Source organism: Cervus elaphus, chromosome 4 (assembly GCF_910594005.1).
Source record: "Cervus elaphus chromosome 4, mCerEla1.1, whole genome shotgun sequence".
Taxonomy (NCBI): Eukaryota; Metazoa; Chordata; class Mammalia; order Artiodactyla; family Cervidae; genus Cervus; species Cervus elaphus.
This window is the reverse complement of record NC_057818.1, coordinates 66,582,081-66,606,571: the sequence shown is the minus strand read 5'-3', so window position 1 is coordinate 66,606,571 and position 24,491 is coordinate 66,582,081. Positions and strand designations below refer to the sequence as shown.

The following is a 24,491-nucleotide window of genomic DNA, read 5'->3' as shown; positions in this document are numbered from 1 at the left end:
CTCCGGGGAATATTCCTGACGCGGGGATCGAACCTGAGTCTCCCACAGTGCAGACAGGTTCTGTAGTGTCTGAGCCGCCAGGGAAGCTCTTCTTCTTTGGAGGTATTTGAGCGTATTCCCAGGGTTGTATAGTTGTCAGCACAATCTAAACTTGAAACATTTTCATCACCACAGGAAGAAAGCCTGATGTCAGTGCTCATTCTTCATTTCCTCCCCTCAGCCCAAACAACCACTGAGTTACTTTCTCTGAAGTTTTTGCCTATTCCGGATATTTCATGTCAAATGGGCTCATACAATACGTAGTCTTTTGTGACTGGCTTTCCACATAGTGTAATGTTTTCAAGGCCCATCCTTGGAGCTTGGTATCAGCACGTCATTCCTTTTATTAGTTGATGACTGAATGATTGGGCATTTGGGTGGTTTCCACTCTGGCCATCGTGAATAATGCTGTTATGGACCATTTGTGTACTAGTTTTTGCATGGATGTGTGTTTTCATTTTTCTTGGTATATATACATCCATGACTGCAATTGCTGGGTCATGTAGTAACTCTAGCTGTTTAAGAAATGTGTGGAATGTTTCTCCAAGGCAGCGACTTCATTTTAAATTCCCACTGGCAACGTATGCGGGTTCAGTGTCTCCACATCCTCACCAACACTTTGTTGTCTGACTTTTTGATTCTAGCCATTTTTGTGGGTGTGAAATGGCAAGTCATTATGGTTTTGATTTACATTTCCCTAAGGACTGATGATTTGAGCATCTTTTCAACTGCTTTTGGACTTGCCGTTCATATTCTTCGGAGAGAGGTCTCCCGTATCCTTTGCCCGTTTTAGAATTGTGTTTGGGAGCAAAAGCAGTTTATTGGAGGAAGAGGAGCATCTTCAGCAAATGACGCTGGCACCATCGGACATGCACCGCAACAAAAGAACTTCAGCCTCACACCTGTTATAAAATTTAACTCAAAATAGAGTACAGACTTAAATTTGCTCCAGTATCAATCCATGGAAAAAATAAATATATCTTCATTGTGACAATGAGAGCAAAGTAAATGGGTCCTTTTGTCTCGGATTCTGTACTCTTAATACTCAAGATCATGTACTTAGATTACTCCATTAAATTTAATATGCTAGGCAGACATCTGTTTGCTGATTATTGATTTGAAAATGATAAATTTGTCTTTTATGCAGGTCACAGTAAATTTTGATGCAAGCTTTGTAGAGGGTTCTGCCAACAGAAGCTTAAAAGGTAATGGTTGAAAACAAAAAATGTTATCACCTATCTTCTTCAGGGTAAAGATGCTCATACATCTTTATGGGCATTCAAGATTCTTCATACATCTGTGAAATGTGGAAAAGGCTGCAAAAACCTGCACATTTACTGATACGTCTTAACTTGCATGTTTGCACTGTTTCAGAAAGTCAGAGGTTAGGTACAGTTGGAATTTCAACATTAAAACACAAAACCAACCAGTTTTTGTGGATTGTGTTCCTTTTTTTTTTATATATAGGAACAGTTTTCCAATAGTGCAATCTTAATGTAGTTGTAACAGATCAATTCCGCCTTTAACAAAAACAAAACCCCAGAAATACAGGTTACTTCAGTATCACACAAGTAGTTTTATAAGTTGTATAATATCAAACGTATTTATTTCTCTACTTTTAACCATGTTGTTTATATTCAACATGTTATTACTATATACAGTGTTTCAATATCTTTGTAAATATAACATTTGCATTTTTTACATTTCCTCCATATAAACATTTCCAGCTTTTTGTCATTGGTTCCTTTAATGAGAAGTTAATCTGAAGCTCCACATCCTATAAGGCAATTTCAGAAAAGGTGAGGCATGAATGTGAGGACTAGAGGTAGGAGTTTATTAAAACATTTTCAGACACATACTGAATAGGAACAAGAGGGTGTAAAATGAACGAAGTGCCGAAAGAACAGCCTTATGCTCTGCTTTTCTTTATAACGTGTATCAATCCCCAGTATTTATCAGTGTCTTTTTTTTTTTTCCCTACTAAATTTCTCCCACACTGGAACCTCAGCTCCGCAGATGGGGATTTTGGCACGTTCCTAGTTGCGTCCCCAGCGCCTACAACAGTGCTTGGCGAACTGTGCTTTCCTTGGTCGCTCAGTCCTGTCAGACTCTAGCCTGCTAGGCTCTTCTGTCCATGGGATTCTCCAGGCAACAACACTGGAGTGGGTTGCCACGTCCTCCTCCAGGGGACCTTCCGGACCCAGGGATGGAACCCAGGTCTCCCGCGTTGGCAGGCGGATTCTTTACCACTGAGCCATGTGGGAAGCCCTGCTTGGCACACGGTAGGCCCTCAGTAAGTGGCAAATGAAAGGATCGGGAGGATAGAGGGGATACAGGAAAAGCCCCGAGCCCCGGCGCTCTCCATGGCCCGCACACCCAGCCCCACCGTCTGCGTTCCCCCAGCGCCGGCCCGAAGCGCCACCTGCGGCGCCCGCGCGGCCGCGGCCACTGCGCGTGCGCCCCGCAGCCCGGCCGCCACGCGAGGCCAGCGGTTCTGGACACCTGGACGACGCGAGCGCGGTGCGCCTGCGCAGCTCACGCCGCCCATCCAGGTCTCGGCGGACTCGGCAGCCGGGCGATGGGTACGCCGGCCTGAGGGCTGGGCCGGGCCGGCTCTGGGTCGGAAGGCCGGGGCTGCGGGAGCGCGGTAGAGCGACGCGAGGGGACGAGGCCGGAAGCCGCCGGCTGCCGCGGCCGGCAGTCCCGGCATGCTCCGCGCCGCCCCGGGCCAGGCGCCGGACTCCAGCTCCCGGCGGCCCCCGCGGCCGGCGCCGGCTGCCCGCCCGGGCGCTGCGGCCCCTTTGTGAGGCCGCCGCTCGCGGCGAGATCGAGTCCCCGCCCCGGCCGCGGGCCGCTCGGCCGCCGAGCGAGGAGAGGTGAGGCGTCCCGCGCGGCGCATGGGCGGGCAGGCCTGCCGGCGGGCGGGCGGGTGAGGGCGTCCGGGATGGTGGGAGCCGGGGTCAGGGTGTGCGTGACTGTGTGAGCAGAGCGAGCGTGTCACTGCGTGTGAGCCGAGTCTGGCCGTGACAGCGCCACTGTGTGCGTGACCTTGCGCGTGGGAGCGCGCGCGGCCGTGTGTGAGGAGAGTTTGAGGACGCGGGTGACAGCGTCGTGACCGTGCGCCCGCGGCTGTGCCCGTGCGTCCCCGCAGGCTGCGCCCGGGGAGCCGCCAGCCCGGGGGGAGGTGGGGCGGGGGTGTGTGAGTGTGTGTGTGTGCGCGCCGCGGGGGTGGAGGCCGTGCGCCCCAGGCCTGGGGGCTCTGTGTAGTGGGGGAGACGCGAGATGGAGGAGACGGAGTTCACAGAGGGAAGGGACGGAGGGAAGAGAGCTGGGGAGGACACGGCCTCGGCCCGGCGGGCAGAGCCCTGAGCGCCGGCCTTGACCGCCTCCGGCACCGAAGGTCCTTCCCCCGCCGCTGTACTGGCCAAGGCAGGGAGTTCCGTGGACAGTAACTCGTAACTTAGGGAGTTCCGGTGACAGTTTCTGCATGTCCCTGCACCTGCACACCCTCCCCACCCCCGTCGAGGAAATTTGTTAGAAAAGTTGAGCGAATGGTTTTCTGGTGTGCTTTATAATAAGCCAGAACTAGAAGCAGGAAGTCCTCTTTGGTCCAGGGTCCTCCAGACCACACGACCCCTGTGCGGGCTGCCCTGTGTAAAGATGCTTTCTCTGAGGCATTCACTTTGTAGCTTTTTAATCTCATCTTTGTAGAAACGGTGGGGACACGTTTCCTTTCAATGTCATCCTCTAGTGAAGAGACTAAGGAGGCAGATACGGATCCCAGTTGGGCTCAGCTGCTTAATTACCATGAAGCCTTGGATAATTTCACTGATGTGAATTTCACGTGTGAAGGGGGACACACCCCTTACCTAGCAGTGCCACTCTGAAGGGTACTGTTATTCTTATAAACGAGGAGCTATTTTATGCACAGAGAGTTTATGTCGCATATTGAGATCTAAAGCACGTGGGAGATTTAAATGGAGTATGAGCGTGCTAAATCGCTTCAGTCATGTCCGACTCTTTGGGACCCCATGGACTGTAGCCCACCAGGCTCCTCTGTCCGTGGGATTCTCCAGGCAAGAATGGGTTGCCATTTCCTTCTCCAGGGATCTTCCTGACCCAGGGATCAAAGTGTCTCCTATGTCTCCTGCATTGTTACCGGAGTTCTTTACCACTCAAACCACCTGGGAAGCCCTTAAGTGAAGTATGACCTCTAAAGATACTGAGTCACTGTGTTGAACACTTGAAACTAATATAACACTATAAATCAACTGTACTTAGGTAGGTGAAAGAACTTAGATAGCAAACACCAATTGAGTGTCAGCTCTTATGTTCTGTGGTGGGGAGAAGGGCAGCGAGAAGGAAAGGAGACTTTCTTAGCTGACGGTGCTGAGAGCTGAGGGCAGTCCTGGCATTTTATGTTTTCTTCTTCCCTCTCCAGCTGTGTTTTCTCTGAACGCTGCTCAGAGAGGAGCAGGAAGGAGGAGGGCAGAAGAGCTGTCGTAATTTCTTAAAGCCATGTCCGAGGTAAGGAAATATTTCTTCTCTTCTCTGAAATGCCTTGTTTTTTCAGATTTAACATGGACATTTTGCTTTTCTTCTGAAATTCCCCACTCTACTGAAGTTCCATTCATTCAGTGATCTGGTCCTTATGTTCTCCAATCTAGTGAAAGATTTCCCCACCACCACCACCCTCAAAGCGCAGTGAGCTTCTTTTTTTTTTCCCCCTCAGCCAGAATTTTCATCTTCTGTTCAAGAAACAGTTTAGCACTTGCTGTGGGTGAGGTGTTCAGTTGAGAGGTCTTAAGAGGCCAAAATACACTCCTTGGTGGAAGATGAAAATCTTCGCCGGAGGGACTTGATTCACTGAGGTCAAAGTGGCTGTTGAGATGCGAGCAGCAGTCTCGAGCTTTCCCACAGACCTGAGCTCGAGCGCCGACAGGGACTGCGGGGCGAGGCTTAGCTGTGGCACAGGGCAGGGGCTCTTGCTCAGGGAGGTTTTGAGGAGTGGGGTTTGCTGGTCTTGAGTATTAAAGGGTGGGTCAGCTAGGAGAGGAGTTTTCTTCAGGCACTGGGTGAGCAGGAGGAGTGGGAGTGGCTGAACCCCGCGCAGAGGAGTCTGTACAGGAAGGTGATGCATTAATGAGAAGGACTCCACGGGAGTAATGAGATACCCTGAGTTAGCATCAGGCCACAGACCGAATATTCTGCATCATTCACTGAAGATGAATGATGAGTTAATATGGAAAACTGCAGGACATTTTTTGAAAAAGAGACTGATAGGACGGAATATTGAATATACATTAAAAAGTGGCTGCTTACCTCTGTAATAACAAAACCAGTAAATAATATAGAATGGGAACCAGAGAAAGAAAAAGATCAGCATATAACATCCAGAAACAAATACAAGTAAGAACGGAAAATACTTATTCACTCACCGAACATATAGTTATTAAAGACTTCAGTTCAGTTCAGTTCAGTCGCTCAGTCGTGTCGGACTCATTGCGACCCCGTGAACCGCAGCACACCAGGCCCCCCGTCCATCACCAACTCCCAGAGTTTACTCAGACTTATGCCCGTCGACTTGGTGATGCCATCCAGCCATCTCATCCTCTGTCGTCCCCTTCTCCTCCTGCCCTCAATCCCTCCCAGCATCAGGGTCTTTTCCAATTAGTCAACTCTTCACATGAGGTGGCCAAAGTACTGGAGTTGCAGTTTTAGCATCAGTCCTTCCAATGAACACCCAGAACCAATCTCCTTTAGGATGGACTGGTTGGATCTCCTTGCAGTCCAAGGGACTCTCAAGAGTCTTCTCCAACACCACAGTTCAAAAGCATCAATTTTTTGGCACTCAGCTTTCTTCACAGTCCAACTCTCACATCCATACATGACCATTGGAAAAACCATAGCCTTGACTAGACGGACCTTTGTTGGCAAAGTAATGTCTCTGCTTTTTAATATGCTGTCTAGGTTGGTCATAACTTTCCTTCCAAGGAGTAAGCGTCTTTTAACTTCATGGCTGCAATCACCATCTGCAGTGATTTTGGAGCCCAAAAAAATAAAGTCTGACACTGTTTCCACTGTCTCCCCATCTATTTCCCATGAGGATATGGGACCAGATGCCATGATCTTAGTTTTCTGAATGTTAAGCTTTAAGCAAACTTTTTCACTCTCCTCTTTCACTTTCATCAGGAGGCTTTTTAGTTCCTCTTCACTCTCTGCCATAAGGGTGGTGGTATCTGCATATCCGAGGTTACTGATATTTCTCCCGGCAATCTTGATTCCAGCTTGTGCTTCTTCCAGCCCAGCGTTTCTCATGATGTACTCTGCATATAAGTTAAATAAGCAGGGTGACAATATACAGCCTTGACATACTCCTTTCCCCATTTGGAACCAGTCTGTTGTTCTGTGTCCAGTTCTAACTGTTGCTTCCTGACCTGCATACAGGTTTCTCAAGAGGCAGGTCAGGTGGTCTGGTATGCCCATCTCTTTCAGGATTTTCCACAGTTTATTGTGATCCACACAGTCAAAGGCTTTGGCATAGTCAACAAAGCAGAAATATATGGGCTGCTGTCCGTGGGGTCGCACAGAGTTGGACACGGCTGAAGCGACTTAGCAGCAGCAGCAGGACTGTAGCCCACCAGGCTCCTCTGTCCATGGGGTTCTCCAGGCAAGAACACTGGAGCAGGCTGCCATTTCCTTCTCCAGGGGTCTTTCTGACACAGGGATGGAACCAGAGTCTCCTGCACTCCAGGCGGATTCTTTACCGTCAGAGCCACCAGGGAAGCCCATTTTTACTTCTATGAACGCCCCTGTGACTCTAAGTTACCTTACCTTGTTTCTGTCATAGTATTTAATATTACCGGACGTTGTGTGACCTTACATTGAATGTCTTTCTCCTCTGTCAGAATTTTAATTCCACAAGGGGAGGGACTATATTCTGTCCACCTTTGTATTCCCAGTATAGGTAGTAGGGAATTACAACAATGTAGGTAGTAAGCATCCACTAAATATTTGCCAAATTAATATAAAAATCAACATAAGAATGAATTTTTGAGACCAGGGCAGCAAGAGCCAGCAAGCAGCCTCTCTTCTGCTGTCCGTGAGCTGGTGATGGAAGGCGGCAGAGGGTATGTTATGTGGGGGACACATAGCCCATCGACCCAAAGGCCCTGAGTGCGTCACAGTCTCTTGTGATGGGGCCCAGGAAACCGCATTTTTACTGAGTCCACTGATGATTTTAATGCACAGTTTTTGAGAACCTCTGCCTCTAAAGATTATTTAAAGTATGCCTCTTGTTATTGTGCTCAGTCACTACGTCATATCCGACTCTGTGACCCCATGGACTATATGTAGCCCACCAGGCTCCTCTGTCCATGAGATTTCCCAGGCAAGGATACTGGAGTGGGTTGCCTTTTCCTTCTCCAGGGGATCTTCCCAGACCAGGGATCAAACCCATGTCTCCTGTATTGGCCAACTGGGAAGGCTCTTATAAAACAGTATATGTTTTATATTTTCTCTATTCTCACAGCAGGCTATTATTCTTTTAGTGGCCACTTTGGGATAATATGTATCCGTTACTTCTTACTGTAACAATCATCTTTCTTTCCTCTGTAATCTTCCGTCTATAGTTAGTACTTTTGTTACTTTCTCAACAAGGTAACTCCCCTATGTTATTATTTGTAGATGTTATATTTAGTTATTGTTTCGGGGCTCTGAATTTCTTCCTGTGCTTCAATGCTTCCATTTTCCTTTTATTTTTCATTTCATTCCATTTTCCTTCTACCTGAAAACTTTTATTAGTATTTCTTTGACTACAGGTCAAAACTTCAGTCCCAACCTGATTTTTTTTTTCATTATGTCCTTATCTGACTAGGCCAGAATAGTGTAAATTAAACTTTTTTCTGATGTTAAGTAAGTTGGGAAATCCTAATCTTAATGGAGAGAAGAACTTTTAGGAGTATATTTTAAGACAATAACTAGAGACCTTTGTAACATCATAGTGAAAAATTAAGACTGACATAATTGAAAATAAGCAAGGGGTTAATAAATCAGATATGGCTGATTTACATTATGTATTGATAATAATATGCATCTAACAAGAGTGATGTTATCAGTAAATGAATACGTAATCATAGACATGTCTGTGTAAGGAAATGTGAACAAATACATACTAACTGTGCATTTTGACTGCTTATAGGAGGTAGGTAGATGTTGGGGGTTAGGACTTCCGAGTTTTTAACTTAGAAAGGGAAAAAAAAAAATCACTGTGGGTAGAAATACCAGGCACTATTTTCTTTCTTTTAAAACATTTTCTTTTTTCTATTCTAAATAATCTTGCGGTAAGAGTAGCCTAGGCTGCAGGTTTTCCCCTTTCAAGTCTTTGACTATATCTTGCCAGTCCCTTCTGTCCTGCAGTGTTTCTGTAGAGGCTCACCTGACAGCTGCTGGGGGGGAGCCTTGTAATTAACGCTCTGTTCTTCTCTTGCTGCTGTGAGAATCCTGTCTTTCACTTTTCTGTTTGTGGGAGAAGGTAGGCTTCATATCTTGCTGCTCTGCCATCATGATGGCTCTCTCCAGACATTTCCTAAGCTTCTTTAATAAGGTGACAAAATGGTATAAGATTCCTGTCTTATAAAATCAAAATAAATATAAAAACATTTGAAAGGTATTCAGATCTCATTGGCTAAGAGGAAAATGTCAATCAGACCATCAAAACCCAGAATACCTTTGTTTGTGCGTGCAAGTAAAAAAAACATCTTGTAAGAACTTTACCTGGCAACACCTGCCTGGCCTCTACTACAGAAAACATGTGTGTGGAACACTCTTTTTGCACACAGTTTTAAAGAGTGTATTGAAGTGATTGAGTTTTAATAGAATTTATGATTGATGGTGCCCAGCCCTATCTTGCACAAGTTTCATCTTTTAAACCCAACTGGTGTTCCCTTCCTTGAAGCCTTCACCTCACTTCCCAGATTTCCTTTATTAAGTTGTTTTTGAGATGGAAGCACGTAAGATAGAAGCTGATGTTCCGTGGTGTCTTTTCACTTCACTTGTGGTTTCCTTAACGTTTTTGTCCATTACTCAGTTATTCATATACTGACTCATTTTTTTTTTCCCATTGAAAATGTTTCTGTGTAGCATCACTGATAGGCTTAAATGCATCTTCAGTAAGGGTATTACTCTGTCAGGAGGCACGTTAATAGGAGTGATGTTCATATTTGACAACCCCTCCGGCCAGGACACATCCAGAACTTGCCCCGATGGGATCCTGGATGCTGATGCGGGGCGGGCGGTCCCCTCCTTACCGGACTGTGGTGAGGATGGCTGCCAGCGGGGCTCCCTGCCGCCACTGCTCACCAGGCAGCGTGGAAGCATTTCAGGATCTGACAGGTCAGCTCGGCTGTTTGGGTGTGTGCCATTGAGGGCAGCTGCGTGTCAGCTCAGCTTAAGGGTAGGTTTTGCTCTGTGATGTGCCAAACCCGTAAAGCACATACCAGATCATACAGCCAAAAAAAAAATCTGGAGCAGACTTACCACATGAGGAAGAATGCCCATGTTTTTAATTTTCGGGAAGCAGACTAGGTCTCATTTCATGTTACAGAGATCCTTAATTTAACATACCGTGGTGTTTGAGAGCTCTGTGGTAACATTTCAGAAACTCTTGTTCACTAGGTGTTCACAACTGGGTGTGTTTCTCTCGTGAGAGCTGTAGGTGTTTTGTGATTTCACTGCATTATCACATTTGAGATGTTCCCTATCTAACTTAATGGTGGTTAAAATTACTATTACTTTGTCTTTTAGGGGGTATGATAAGTTAACAACTGTCTTTCAAACTTAGTGACACTATCAAGGGCTGTCATGTAATCTTTTGTTGTTCCTGATTGTTCTCTGTAATCGCATACACTTAAGTTATATTTTTGCAAAATCACCATAAAACTTCTGTACTGCTTTTATTACCTTTGTATGTAATTTTAGAGTACCAATACAGTGAGCATCAAATATATGTTTATATATACCTAATTGATATAGCTGGAACACTGATCATTCAATTGCATAATTTGGAAAAAATGCATATAAAAATTGAGCATGTTTCTGCCTCCTCCTTGAGGCCTTTTTTTTACTGCTCCCATCTGTCCTGATTTTCCACGCTGAGAAATGCTCCAGCATGTAGTGTGAGTACTGAATTATCTCACATTTGATTGTTTACATGTTCTGTTCTTGGCAGTTTTCACTTGCACCTTTTCCTCATCAGTGGAGACCTTCTGAAATGGTGTGCTCTCCGTGACAGAACGTCAAGACCAAGCACAGCGAGGGCGCGTTGCCCGGACCGAGATGCTGACCGCAAACTGCACCGCACGCAGGGTTTCTAATAAACCGTGCTCGTGTGAGGGTAGGAACGCCGGCTGAGCAGGAGCGGGTCTGTGTCGTTTCAGGGTCTGGTGACGTTTGGGGACGTGGCCGTGGACTTCTCGCAGGAGGAGTGGGAGTGGCTGAACCCCGCGCAGAGGAGTCTGTACAGGAAGGTGATGCTGGACAACTACCGGAGCCTGGTGTCGCTGGGTGAGGAGGTCTCCCTGCAGGCGGCATCCGAGGAGGCTGCTCCCCAGTGCCGCGCCTCACGGGTCTCCCCAGATGAGTGTAGCTCTGCAGTCGCAGCTGGGTTGGGTGTTGGTGCAGCTCCCTTCCCGCCCCCAGACACGTCACCTCTCCCCTGCTCCCTCCCCTTCCCAGTGCCCAAGCAGCTCCATCTGACTGACGGGCCTGGCTAACTCCCCTTTTTATTTCTTGGGAGCAGGAGTTTCGGTTTCTAAGCCAGATGTGATCTCATTACTGGAGCAAGGAAAGGAGCCCTGGCTGGTGAAGGAGGAGGGGCCAAGGGGAGCACGCTCTGGTGAGTGAGCGAGACCCAGGGCTAGAGGGGCCCCTGCCAGGAAAAGCTCAGCTAGCCTGAAAAGTTCAGCTCCTAACTGATGCTTCCTGGGTAGCGTCAAAGGGCTCCAGGCCTGGGAGGAGACAGAGGTGTCTCTGGCCTGAGCTCCCCAACTAAACTCTCCCCGATTCACTCTCACACAGTACTGCCCTCTCAGATAACCTTTTTCTGTTCTCTGGATCCAAATGTCACAGTGTCTTCTTGTCTTTGCCTTTCCGTTTGACACAAGTTGCTCCAATCCTGTGTTTAAACATCTAGATGCAGCAATGCATTTTTTTTTTCCTTTTCACTCATTCATTCCTTTTAGACTGAAGGACTGATTCATTTATTCACTTAATCTCTTACCAAGATTCAGGTTTCTACTTTGAGAAAATCATCCTATTAAATTTTTAGGATTATTCTGACGTTTATAAACCACCAAAGGAAAAATACTTCTGATGGTATTTTCTTCAAATCTGGGTAACTGGAAGGTGATAGCATTTAACAGAAACAAGTCAAAAGGAAGAATAGGTTTGTAGAAGAAAACATGAATTTGACTTAGGACAGTAAGACTTATCTGATGGGAAGATTTCCTAGTAAAGAAATGCAGCATACCACTGGAGGGAAGTGGAGGCTAGGAAAAAAGTCTGATTACATGTTAGTGTGAAGGAATGAGGTCAGGAGTCTTAGAGTTTGAAAGAAAAACTCTGGTACCAGGGCTTCTGTGGGGAAGTAGACCTTTGATAGCTTTCTCAGTGTCCTCTGGTAAGTGGCCTCCCGATAACTTCCTCCTTGAGTTAAATTATATAAATTTTAATTTTTCTAGATAGTTATCAGGTTTATTTCCATGAACCTGAGCATAGTAATCGCTTACAATTCTTTTTGTTTTGTACTGTAGTATAAAATATCCCATTTTATTTTATATAGCTAGTTGTTTTAGTTAGGTTGCTACTGATTCATCAATTTTGCTTATTTATTTTTAAATTCCAGCTTTTGGCTATATCTGTTAAATATAAAATATAGCTTCATCATTCTCCCCTTTTCTAATTCTCTATTTTCTGTTTTTCTCTTTACTAATTATTTATTTCCTTAGATTTACTTTGTTTCCATTTTTTGGAAACATGCTAAAAAACTGAAAACTTAAACTATTATTTCATTGTTTCTTAATTCACTAATGAAATTATTAGAGGTTTTATAGTTTCAGGTGTATTTGATATTTAGTGGTTTTATTTCCATTTCCTAGACAAGTTTTAATTCCCTACACAACAGCTGTTTAACAGAAAGTTTTCTGGTTTTACTGTATTTTGATCAAATTGCTTTATTATATTTGATCAGGATAGCAATTACTACTAATTCTATTTTCTAATGAATTGAGGATTTTATGTGACCTAATACATAGCTTTTTTTTTAAACTATTCTATAGGTTCCAAGTTAAGAGTATTTTCAGTGTAAAGAGCTTGTTACATGAGTTTTACTTCATGTTACTAAAGTCAGTCTTTGCTTAGCCTTTGTTTCCATCTGTAATTTTTCTTAACTTTACATACAGTAAATTGCATTAATGTAAATTACAGTGGGATGAGTTCTGACAGCTGTATACATCCCTGAAACCATCACTACAATGAAGACCATCACCCCAGAAGATTGCTTGTGCCTTTTTGCAGTCCATTCTTCTCCACTCTGGCTCCAAACTAACCTTTGTCGTTTTAGATTAGTTTGCATTTAAACTAAATGGAATCATACTATTATGTTTGGTTTACTTCACCATCAAAATTTACTTTGAAAATCACACTGTTGCATATGTGAGTAATTTACTGCTTTTGTTGCTGAGTGTCAGTCTGCTGTGCAGACATTCCACATTTTCGTTTTTCCACTTACCTACTGATGCATCTTTGGGTCGTTTCCAGCGTGGGCAGTATGAAGTGGGCATGTACAGGACTTTGTATGGACGTACATTTTCATTTCTCTTAGGTAAATACCTAAAAGTGGAAAAACAGGGGTGGGGGTTGTGGGAGGAAGGCTCAAGAGGGAGGGGATATGCGAACACACGTAGTTGTACTTTGCTGCGCAGAGAAGCTGACACACATGGTAAGGCAATTATATGTCGATAAAAAATGCTTTTAATACCAGCTTAAAAAAAGTGGAAAAATGGAGTCATATGACAGGAATGTGTGTAACTTTAGTTTTCCAAGGAGATGGTATTTTCATTCCCATCAGCACTGTAGCAGAGTTCCAGGTGTGCTCCATATCCTCACCATACCTTTTGAGGGTTTTTTATTTAGAATGGTTTTATTGAAGTAAAGCTGACATACAGTGCTCTGTTAATTTCTGCTGTAGAGAACGGCTCAGGTACACGCGTCTACAGCAGAACGGCTCAGGTACACGAGTATACAGCAGAACAGCTCAGGTACACGCGTCTACAGCAGAACGGCTCAGGTACACGCGTATATAGCTCCCCGTGCTCTACAGTGGGGCCTGCCATGTGTCCATCCTATACGACAGTTTGCAGCCGCTAGTCCCAAACTCCTGATCCCTCCCTCCCCCACTGCTCCCTCCCTGATCCCTCCCTCCCCCTCGGCAGCCACAGGGTGTTCTCTGTATGAGCCTGTTGCTGTTTTTCAGATACACAGTTGCTCTAGTACCCTTTTTTAAAAGACTTTCCCTTACCCATTATGTTGTCTTTTTGGTATCTTTATTAAAAATCAGTTGACCATATATGTATGGGCTAAGTTCTGAACTGTTCTTTTCCAGTGATCTATATATGTCTGTCCCTTCACCAGTACCACACTGTCCTGATTACTGTAGCTTTATAGTAAACTTTGACATCAGTTGAATTTGTAAAATCACTTTGACTATTTTAATAGATCATTTGCATTTCCATATAAATTCTAGAATGAAGTTGAGCATGTCTACCTAAAAATCCTTCTGGGGTTTTGTTTGGGACTGCGTTGAATCTATGTATCAATTAAGAGAGAACTGACATCCTAGTATCATTGTTTTATCATTAACATCCTAGTATTGTTTTCCAATTCATGAAATTTAGCCATTTTTTACAGTCTTAATTTCTATAAGCAGTGTTTTGTCATATCCAGTGTAGTGGCTTCTTATAAGTATTATATTTATATATCTATATAGAAAGTGATATAGTTTTATGGATATAAGATACATAATTTTTCAGATATAAGTTTTTTCCAATAATGTGTGCATGTGTGATCAGTTGTGTCCGACTCTTTGTGACCCCATGGACTATACAGTCCATGGAATTCTCCAGGCCAGAATACTGGAGTGGGTAGGTGTTCACTTCTCCAGGGGATCTTCCCAACCCAGGGATCGAATCCAGGTCTCCTGCATTGCAGGCAGATTCTTTACCAGCTGAGCCACCAGGGAAGCCAAGGAATATTGGAGTGGGAGCCTATCCCTTCTCCAACAGATCTTCCCAACCCAGGAATCGATCCAGGGTCTCCTGCATTGCAGGCAGATTCTTTACCAACTGAGCTACCAGGGAAGCCATGAAAAGTAATGTTATCTGCAAATACAACTTTCTTTCTTATTGACATAGCTAGGATCTCTTGTAATGTTGAATAGCATTGCTTAAAAGCAAATATACTTGCATTGTTCTCAATCTTAAGGGGAAATGTATTCACTCTTTCACTATTAAGTTGTTACAGATATTTCTTAGATGCCCTTTATCAGCTTGAGGAAGTTCCTTTCTGTTCTTGCTTTGCTGAGGATTTTTATAACAAACAGATGTTAAATTTAGTAAAATACTTTTACACTGATTGAAACAATGTGATTTGCATCTTTAATCTGTTCATGTGGTGAGTTACACTGATTTTCATATATGAAACTAACCTTGCATTCGTGGGATGAACTCCACTTGATCAGGATTATGCTTTCATATTTTCCTGGATTTTATTTGCTATAATTTTGTATAATTTTACATTTATGTTTCTGTGCTACATTGCTTTTGTAAATCATAATAGAAAGTCTGGTTTTACTATAAACAAGGTGAGAAACCATTGGAAAGTCTTGAACAGAGTAATAGGTGATTTGATTTAGGAATGGAAAAGATAAGGTAAATAAAGGCCTATGGCAGATTAATAAAACCAACAATTTGATACAAACTTACTTCAATATGAAGGCATCTTAGCTTGAGTATCAGCTGAAAATTTACATTTGGTTGGAACATATCACACAGAAAATGATACTCAGGAAGACTATTTTCAGACTGCTAAAGTTTAACCATAGTTTTATATATAGCCTATAGCAATTAATAGGGTTCCCTGGTGGCTCAAGACAGTAAAGAATCCTCCTGCAATGCAGGAGACGCAGGTTCAGTCCCTGGGTCAGGAAGATCACCTGGAAAAGTAAATGGCAACCCACTCCAGTATTCTTGCCTGGAGAACCTCATGGACAGAGGAGCCTGGCGGCCTGCAAGTCCATGGGGTAGCGAAGAGTCAGACACAACTGAGTGACTAACACTTTCATGGCAATTAATGACACCTGGTGTGTTTTAGTATGTGGGGATCTAATAGATTTTTTTTAGCCACATTGACATGAAGGTTTTTTTCTTTTTTTTTTTAAAGCTGACGAACTTACCTTGAATGCAGGCTAACCTGAGGCAAGAAAGGAAGGTGTTTGCAGACTTAATATAGATATATATATATAAAATGATTGTGTATATATAATGATTGTGATATTCTGATGGTTACCTTAATAGTTATGCATGAGGTATTTTCTTAATAAATTTTCCACATTTTCATTCTTTATAATCTCATCGTTAGACTGCATTTAACAGCTATTACATTCTTGAACTTACATATGTAGTTCATTCACCAGTTTGTGTTTTAGAAGTTTTTTCTAATGTATAAATACAAAAGATGTTTGTTTTCTTGATATCTTTTAGATTGGGAGTATGCATTTAGAAACAAGGAATTTCCATCAAAGCAAGTTATTTATGAAGAATCATCCAAAATAATGATGATGGGAAGAAGCCATCTTAGTTATAACCTCAACTGCTCCAGTTGGAGAGGAGACCCTAAAAGTAAGGACTGGTTTAAGAACCAGTTGGGAACTCAGGAGGTACATGCTAGTCAGCTGATCGTCACTCACAGAGAAATCCTAACTGAGGATCACAGTAATGAATATACTAAGTCCTGGCAAACTTTCCATCAGGATACAATCTTTGATATAAAGCAGAAACGTAATAAGCATGAGCCACAAAAGAGAAGTTACCGGAAAAAACCTGTGGAAATGAAACGTAAGAAAGTCTATGTAGAAAAGAAACTTTTGAAATGTAATGAATGTGAGAAGGTGTTCAACCAGAGCTCATCTCTCACTCTTCATCAGAGAATTCATACTGGAGAGAAGCCCTACGCGTGTGTCGAGTGTGGGAAAACCTTCAGTCAGAGTGCAAACCTAGCTCAACATAAGAGAATCCACACTGGAGAGAAACCCTATGAATGTAAGGAATGCAGGAAAGCCTTCAGCCAGAATGCCCACCTTGCTCAACACCAGAGAGTTCATACTGGAGAGAAACCTTATCAGTGTAAAGAGTGCAAAAAAGCCTTCAGCCAGATTGCACACCTGACTCAACACCAGAGAGTTCATACTGGAGAGAGACCTTTTGAATGTATCGAGTGTGGAAAGGCCTTTAGTAATGGTTCATTTCTTGCTCAGCATCAGAGAATTCACACTGGAGAGAAACCTTATGTATGTCATGTGTGTGCGAAAGCCTTTAGCCATCGTGGATACCTAATTGTACATCAGAGAATACATACAGGAGAGAGACCCTATGAATGTAAGGAGTGTAGGAAAACCTTCAGCCAGTATGCACACCTTGCTCAGCACCAGAGGGTTCATACTGGAGAGAAACCGTATGAATGTAAAGTATGTAGGAAAGCCTTCAGCCAGATCGCGTACCTTGATCAACATCAGAGGGTTCACACTGGGGAGAAACCCTATGAATGTATCGAATGTGGGAAGGCCTTTAGCAACAGTTCGTCACTTGCACAACATCAGAGAAGTCATACTGGAGAGAAGCCTTACATGTGTAAGGAATGTAGGAAAACGTTCAGCCAGAATGCAGGCCTTGCTCAGCATCAGCGAATTCATACTGGAGAGAAACCTTATGAATGTAACATTTGTGGGAAAGCCTTTAGCTACAGTGGGTCTCTAACTCTACATCAGAGAATTCATACTGGAGAAAGACCCTATGAGTGTAAGGACTGCAGGAAATCTTTCAGGCAGCGAGCACACCTCGCTCATCATGAGAGAATCCACACTATGGAGTCATTCTTGACTCTTTCCTCTCCCTCAGCCTCTGTGTCCAGTCCGCTGCCAAGACCTGTAGGCTTTATCTCCTAAATATGCCTTGAATCTGACTCCATTAATCCATTTCCATTCTATCAATGTTTGTCCAATACATGATAATCTATTTGACACAGACTATGGGAATAGCTTTTTAATCCATCCCCCTGTATTTACCATTTCCTGTTAGTAATCCATATTGCAGTCAAACTTGTATTTAAAAAGTCTGACCATATCACTTCTCCCTCGTTAAAACCCTTCACTGGCATCCCAGGTGCACATTGCTCAAAATAGCCTAAAAGACCCCTGCCCCCCAATACCTTGTTCCCGTTTACATTTCAGAGTCCCATTTCATGTGACCATCTCATTCCTGGGCTACTTATCAAAATTCAGAATTTCATATTGCAGCAACAACTAGATTGGGGTTCCAGTTCTTACTGTTCCATTTTCTAGCCCTCTAGTTCTGGACGAACATTTTGTCCCTTGTAAGCATCTTGTCTTTTTATTTCTATTATAGAAATAATAATGGTACTACCTCAAAAGTTAATGGGAGGATTAAATGAGATAATGCATGTAAATTGCTCAGCACAGTGCCTAGCATAATCAATAAACATTAATGTAAAATAAAAGGATAACTATGTATACAAAGAAGATCTGATCATCTTAGCAGTGATTATCGGTGAAATAACAAAACAGCTCAAGACCCAGGAGACTAAAGATTTTTTAGTAGAAAGAGCTTCCTTGTTCTGAAGCTGAGTGAAAAGGGTATCCAACACAGTAGAGTTAATGTTGGAGTTCATGATGATAGAGTTAAGATGGTGGCTTCTGTTTCAGTACAAACATGGAAATACGATTTTGTTGATAAGGAAAACTAACTTCATTATATATTCAACAGTTTTAAGAAACCAGGTGTTAAACATCAATTGTAATAAGTAAAATTTACTGAGATGTATTCATCATTTACATTTAAACAAAGGCAATATAGTCCTCAAAAGACAGGAAACTTTAAAAGATCAATAACCAAAAAAAAAAAAAAAAGATCAATAACCAAAGATGATTAGAAAACAAAATTTAACTCACCGCTCCTAATTCCACGTTGATGAATCGTGTTAAATCCATGTCATTTAAATAGAAAAAGTGTTAGGTTGTAATCTGTAATTCCAAGACCAGAGGGAAAAGAAATCAAAACTATAGGTCAAAACTCATAAACATGTTTGTGTGAAATTTAAAATGAATACCTTTAGATGGGCATTTGTTTTCCACTTTTCCACAGTTCAAACCACTACCTGTTGACTTACATCTGACTTGTTTTACACTTTATTATTTCCTGACTCCTGAAGACTTTGTGCAATCAGTGCTGGAACCAATTCTCATGTGACTATTAAGTACAAAGAAAATGACTAAAGTTTAATGGAGGATGAGAAGAACAGACATTTTATCCTTCTGTAAGGGAAGATTCAGTATTACACAGATGTTAGTAAGCCCCAAATTAATCTATTGATTCTTTGTACCTAACAAAATCCTAAGAATTTAAGGCCTGAAACACCGTGTTTGTCAACACACACACATAAACATTCACAATAGATATACACATAAAGGAAATATATAATAAAGGTGATAGTTCACTGTCAGTAGCTTAACAGTATTGGTATTTGAGATTCTGCTCAAAATTATTTCTGTACAAAACAACTGTCCCATTCTTTTATCCAAATGCAAAACAGAGTCATTAGAGGATACCATACATAATCATGGAAAACAATCTCCCTAAATACAACATGAGATCCAGAAACCACACACATGTATTCTAGGTTTGACTATATAAAAACTTTAATGAGCTTTTTATAGTCAAAGATAGTACAAAAGGTTTTTAAACAGAATTTTTAAAAATTAGTAAAATATGTTTAAGCTATGAGATTCATATCCTTAACAAAGTACTCTTACAAATCATTTAGAAAATGACACCTCCTTCCCTTATGGGTAAGGGGTATAAAGAGGTAACTGATAAAAATGATAAGTACTGACTCTTACAAGGATCGTTAAGTGAACTACCATCTTTCAATATCAGATTGATAAAATGTGCACTCAAAAAGCATAGGAGAGGAGGTACTTCTGTGTACTGATGTAAAGGTGACGTCAATATCAGAATTTTCCCTGAAATTTCACTGTCAATATCAGAATTTTCAAGGCTTGCTTTTGCAATTAAATATACAAGTTTATCCTTCCATATCCTACAACAGATAAAACAATTTAAAAGGTATCAGAAAATAATCAAATTTTGTTAAAGACAAAAGGGAAAAAATTGCTTATTCGTGAAATGTAGCAGAAACAGCTGTGACCTGAAGCGTTTGCCTGACAGGGACGTCAGTAATGGGAAGTCAGTCTGTCTGACCTGAAGCGTTTGCCTGACAGGGACGTCAGTAATGGGAAGTCAGTCTGTCTGACCTGAAGCGTTTGCCTGACAGGGACTTCAGTAATGGGAAGTCAGTCTGTCCAAAGGTCCCAAGAGAGACTCATGCTGTAAGCTGGCTTGTGTAGAGGCTGGGGGACAGTGACAAGCCAGTTCATGACTTTTCATGTGAAAGTTATGTTAGTATCCTTACCAAAGCTTTCCCATTATACTCTTCTGTAAGTAAAGTAAATTGGATCCTTTTTTCACACCATTCAGAAAGATCAGTTCTAGTTGAATAAAATCCTAAATGTTAAATAGTAAAGTATTGGAAGAAAACATAATAGGATATGCTTACGACTTTGCTGTTGGACATATCTTCCTAAACTAGACAAAAACGAAAGCCACAAAGTAAAGATTAATGAAGTTGATTTTATCTAAAGTAGTTGTTCAGTCACTAAGTCTTGTCCAACTGCAATCCCATGGACTGCAGCCTGCTTCTAAAAAGACAAACAGAATGGGAAAAGGCTGTAATAAAATACAAAAGGAAAGATGTAAATAAGAATACCTATAAATAGGTAAAGGACAACCAATTGAGAATAAAGATGAACAAAGGATAATAATGGACAAATCAGAAGAAATGCAGAATGCCAACACTGAGTCCCCACTTAACCTTGCTAGTAGTAAGAGATGCAAATTTAAATAATCTAATTTTAAAAACCTGGCAGTTGTATAGAGAAATAACTACTCATCAGTGCCGCTCTGGAGGCACTGAAGTTGTTAAAAACATTAACTAACCTCTTCAGAGGGCAGTATGGTTAGTACATGAAACTGAGAACTATCTAAATTTTCATCAGTAGAGAAATAGACCAGTTTAAAAGAATGGACTGGTAATATTGATAAGGATTTGACAAAAGGGCACTGATTAAAAACTTGCAGAGTAATAGAGGTTATATGTTTAAAATACATTTCTAATACATTTCTATAACTATGCAAATACACAGAAATAGTAAGTCCTGAACAGACACGTCAAATTTATAAGTGTTTTGCAGAGGGACCTGGAATTGGACATTCCAGTCAAGAGGGTAGATTTATCATTATCTGTAATGTTTTAAATAAGAATGTTATCATTAAAACAAATTGAAAAAATTCAATGAACTTATGGGGAACTAGAGCAACTAGAATGAGAGTTGGTAGCCTAAGTTGAAACCTTTCCTGGAATTTGGAGAATCTCATCATCTCTCCAGCCCTTCCCAGGCACACCGAAATCCCAGTAAATCGCTTCATTCAGCGAAACAGATCTATAGTGAGAATAACCAAAGACCTGCTGTCTACCTAGGAGAATCAAACAGTATCATTCTCAAATGTGAACAGACAGCTGAGGATCATCACAGATGATGAAGAGTTATCAGCATGATGAGGATCAAGTGACAGACTAAACCTGGAGTAGGTGAAGTTATATAATGAGAATAAAGCTAAAAATGTACATTTGAGATTGGAATAGATGTTACACTTTTAAAGCAAATATGAGAAGCTACCAAAAAGAAATAACTCCTAAGAATAAAAAAAATTACTGTTATAATAGAAGATTTCAAAGAAAGTTGTGGAAATTCTTCAATTTCATAAATGTGGGAGAAAATGAGAAAAGAAACTTGGAAGTCTAATAGAAGGCCTGTCTAGTTAATATGAGTTCCACAACACATACACACACACAAAAATAATAATAATAGAGAAAATAAAATAGGACTGTGTCAAAGGATTAAGAATCTTTCTAAACTGAAGAAAGTTATGAATGCTCAGCTAGGAATAGCTCACTTGAATGTTGGGCAGGCTGAACTGGCAAAAACCATATTATAATAGAAAAAATTTTAAAAAGACACCCAGAAATATGCTTGTGGAATTCTGTAACACTAAAGAGGACACTATCCTAAAAGCTTTCAAAAAACATGAATTTCTCCTAATAAAAATGATCGAGAGAATTAGCCTTCCCTCCAATGAGCAATGTTAGATTGTAGAATACAGGACAGCAGCTCCCAACTTGGGGCTTGGAACTGCTTTGAACCTAGAAGTTTATACCAGACGGTAGTGAGACATGCGGCCAAATACTGATATTCTGTGTGTACACTTTGCTTCAGTTTACTCCCACTTGTCTTTCAGTAGGGGAGTGAATGATTCACTTTAGCAAAATCTGGATGGAAAAGGAAAAAAACAGAAAAGGCTTTAAACAGTGGATCTAACCTAGTAAAGTGGTGTTGAGGGTGACTAGGATAATCACTGTAAAAATCAGACCAAATTACTGGTAGGCTAGATATCCAGGGAGTCAGTGAAGAGAAACCAGGGAGAAAGGAAGGAATGGGTTACATTAAATAGTATTAACACAGAATTTGAGGATTTCTGTAATATGGTGAAAACAAACATTCATCAGAAGGAAAGACAGACAATTATTGGCTTGGGAAAAAACAAAGGAGAAGCCATACCAGATATCATGGTCCTAACATAAACCAAGCCCCATAAAATGTGACATGACTTTGGAAACAGAATATGGGGGGAAAAAATTTTAAGTGAGTACTGGGATCATAACACTGGACTTATAGAGGAGGAAATGTAATCCTCACCAATGCTTGGCTCTGCCTCTTAAGAGAATAATATTTATACAGTGATAATGATCTAATGCTGTTTTACTTCCAACTTTAAAATAGACAAATCCCTGAAGTCTCTGTATGTATGTATATGTATGTGTATAACAGACCCCATGGACTGTACTGTATAGTCCACAGAAATCTCCAGGCCAGAATACTGGGGTGGGTAGCCTTTACCTTCTCCAGGGCATCTTCCCAACCCAGGGATCAAACCCAGGTCTCCTGCATTGCAGTGGATTCTTTACCAGCCTAGCCACAAGGGAAGCCCCTTATTTCCAGCTTTAAGATAGACAAATCACTGAAGTCTCTGTCTGTGTGTATATGTATACACACATACATACACACAGTGTCTAATATCTATTTAATAACATAAAGGCAAAATACAGCTGATAGACTGGATGGTGGGAGGCTGACAGGGAAATAACAGCTTGAAGCAAGGACAAGGGGCAATATGGTCATGGTACGTGGAGAGGATTCAGGAGATCTGTCTAAAGTCGATAGAAGAAATGTAGGTTAGTTGTATTTGAAGTTAAAACACATCAGAGGAGCTATTATAACCCACTTGGTGGGATGAATTAAATCCTTTCATGAAGACTCAGGGAGCATATAAAGTTAGTAAATTTACAAATAAAACTAAAGCAACTGTAATCAGGACTCTGATAGAAACCCAATTCAAATCAGCTTAGGAAAAATGTATTTATTAGCTCTTAGAAGTGAAAGATGCAGAGCATGTACGTCACAGCCTCAGGTACGCTGGACTTGGTGCTCAGGCTCATCAGATTAGCAGCTCACAGCTGTGCTTTCACTCGTTTCATCTCTGGCGGGCAGAAATCAGTAAGATAGTTGGAGAACTCTTAAATATTTGAATCTAAATAGCGCAATTTTTAGTAACCCATGGGTTAAAAGGCAAAATAGAAAGCATTTTGGATTGAAACTTGTAACACAACAATCAAAACGCATGGAAAGCAGCTGACGGATTACTTAGAAGGAAACATCACTAAATTGTAAAATAAAGCTCTCAATGGCTTCAGTCTCGCCTTTATCAGACTAGAAGATGAAGCACAATGAAACCCAGAGGTAGCATAATAATGGAAATGAAGAATAGAAATCAACAGGAAACAAATATAAAAGCAGGTCAGTAAACCCAATATATCTTCACTCAGACAACATGAAAGAAAATATTCCAGTTACAAATACCTGGAATGACAGAGATGACATCACTACAGTTATTAAGCAGAATACTGTGAGCCTCAGGCCAAAAAGTTTGACCACTTAGATAAAATGGAAAAACTTTCCTGACAGATTCAAACTGCCAATCTTACTCAGCCTCTTTAAACTTACTGTTTTATCCCTTGTCAGGTGCTTTTTATAAAGGAATAAATGTTTGATTTCTTGATCTATCTGCCACAGCAGTAGATCCAGTTTCCTACAGCAAATTTTATAACTTTCATGAAATAAATCCAAGGTTAAACTCACCTTTTAGGATCTTATTATAAATAATGAAGCATGCAAGGTACATGAGCTTTTGTCTATTAGCAAAGATCACTAAAATCACAGTCAAAACGTGTCAACAGAAGAATTAACTGTTTTGGAAAATTAACTTGTAATCCTGGTATCTTGCAAACACATTTGAAGAAATATAGGATTGGGGGCTTCCCTGGTGGCTCAGTAGTAAAGAACCCACCTTCAAATGCAGGAGACACGGGTCTGGTCCCTGATCCAGGGAGATCCCACATGATGTGGAACAACTGAACCCATGCGCCACAACTGAGCCCGGGCTCAAAAGCCTGGGAGCCGCAGCTATCAACTCACGCCCTAGAGCCCTTGCTCCACAGCGAGAGAAGCCGCCCCAGTGAGAGACCCCACGCCCCACAACGAGAGACTAACCCCGCTCGCCGCATCAGAGGGAAGTCCTGCAGCAGCAAAGACTCAGCACAGTCACAGATAAAATTATATGAAAATATAAGATTATTTTTTAAAGTGCAGGACTCATCTTATTTGAGAGTCCCTTAGACTGAAAGGAGATCAAACTAGTCAACCCTAAAGGAAATCAGTCCTGAAATTCATTGGAAGGACGGATGCTGAAGCTGAAGCTCCACTACTTTGGCCACCTGATGTGAAGAGCTGACTCACTGGGAAAGACCCTGATGCTGGGAAAGACTGAAGGCAGGAGCAGAAGGGGACGACAGAGGATGAGATGGCTGGATGG

The 24,491-nt window shown here is 41.8% G+C and overlaps 2 protein-coding genes and 1 long non-coding RNA gene across 7 annotated transcripts in view; 1 reads left to right on the top strand and 2 right to left on the bottom strand.

The window, feature by feature from the left end:
* LOC122692883 overlaps positions 1-2,938 on the bottom strand; it is a 31,711-nt gene extending 28,773 nt beyond the window's left edge. The window contains exon 1 of the mRNA XM_043900697.1: positions 2,374-2,938. Coding sequence (XP_043756632.1) covers positions 2,374-2,938 — 565 coding nt within the window. The remainder of the gene's footprint in view (positions 1-2,373) is intronic.
* ZNF583 (zinc finger protein 583) lies at positions 2,790-18,209 on the top strand. Of its 5 annotated transcripts, none has more exons than XM_043900376.1 (5): positions 2,790-2,915; positions 4,481-4,566; positions 10,476-10,602; positions 10,838-10,933; positions 15,855-18,209. In XM_043900376.1, exons 2-5 carry the CDS (start codon positions 4,558-4,560, stop codon positions 17,312-17,314), a joined length of 1,692 nt encoding a protein of 563 aa, XP_043756311.1. In that variant the 5' UTR covers positions 2,790-2,915; positions 4,481-4,557; the 3' UTR covers positions 17,315-18,209. The 5 variants fall into 5 exon arrangements, with proteins under 5 accessions (XP_043756311.1, XP_043756312.1, XP_043756313.1 ...); XM_043900378.1 differs by lacking the exons at positions 2,790-2,915; positions 4,481-4,566 and adding exons at positions 7,304-9,493; positions 12,856-12,919 and having other exon boundaries at positions 15,855-15,984; XM_043900377.1 differs by lacking the exon at positions 2,790-2,915 and having other exon boundaries at positions 4,522-4,566; positions 10,476-10,565.
* Positions 12,793-24,313, bottom strand: LOC122692642. Its single transcript, XR_006340698.1, has 3 exons — positions 19,700-24,313; positions 18,338-19,593; positions 12,793-12,927 (listed from the first exon to the last, which is right to left on the bottom strand). It is a non-coding gene; the product is annotated as an uncharacterized LOC122692642 (long non-coding RNA).
* Positions 24,314-24,491: the final 178 nt, after the last annotated feature.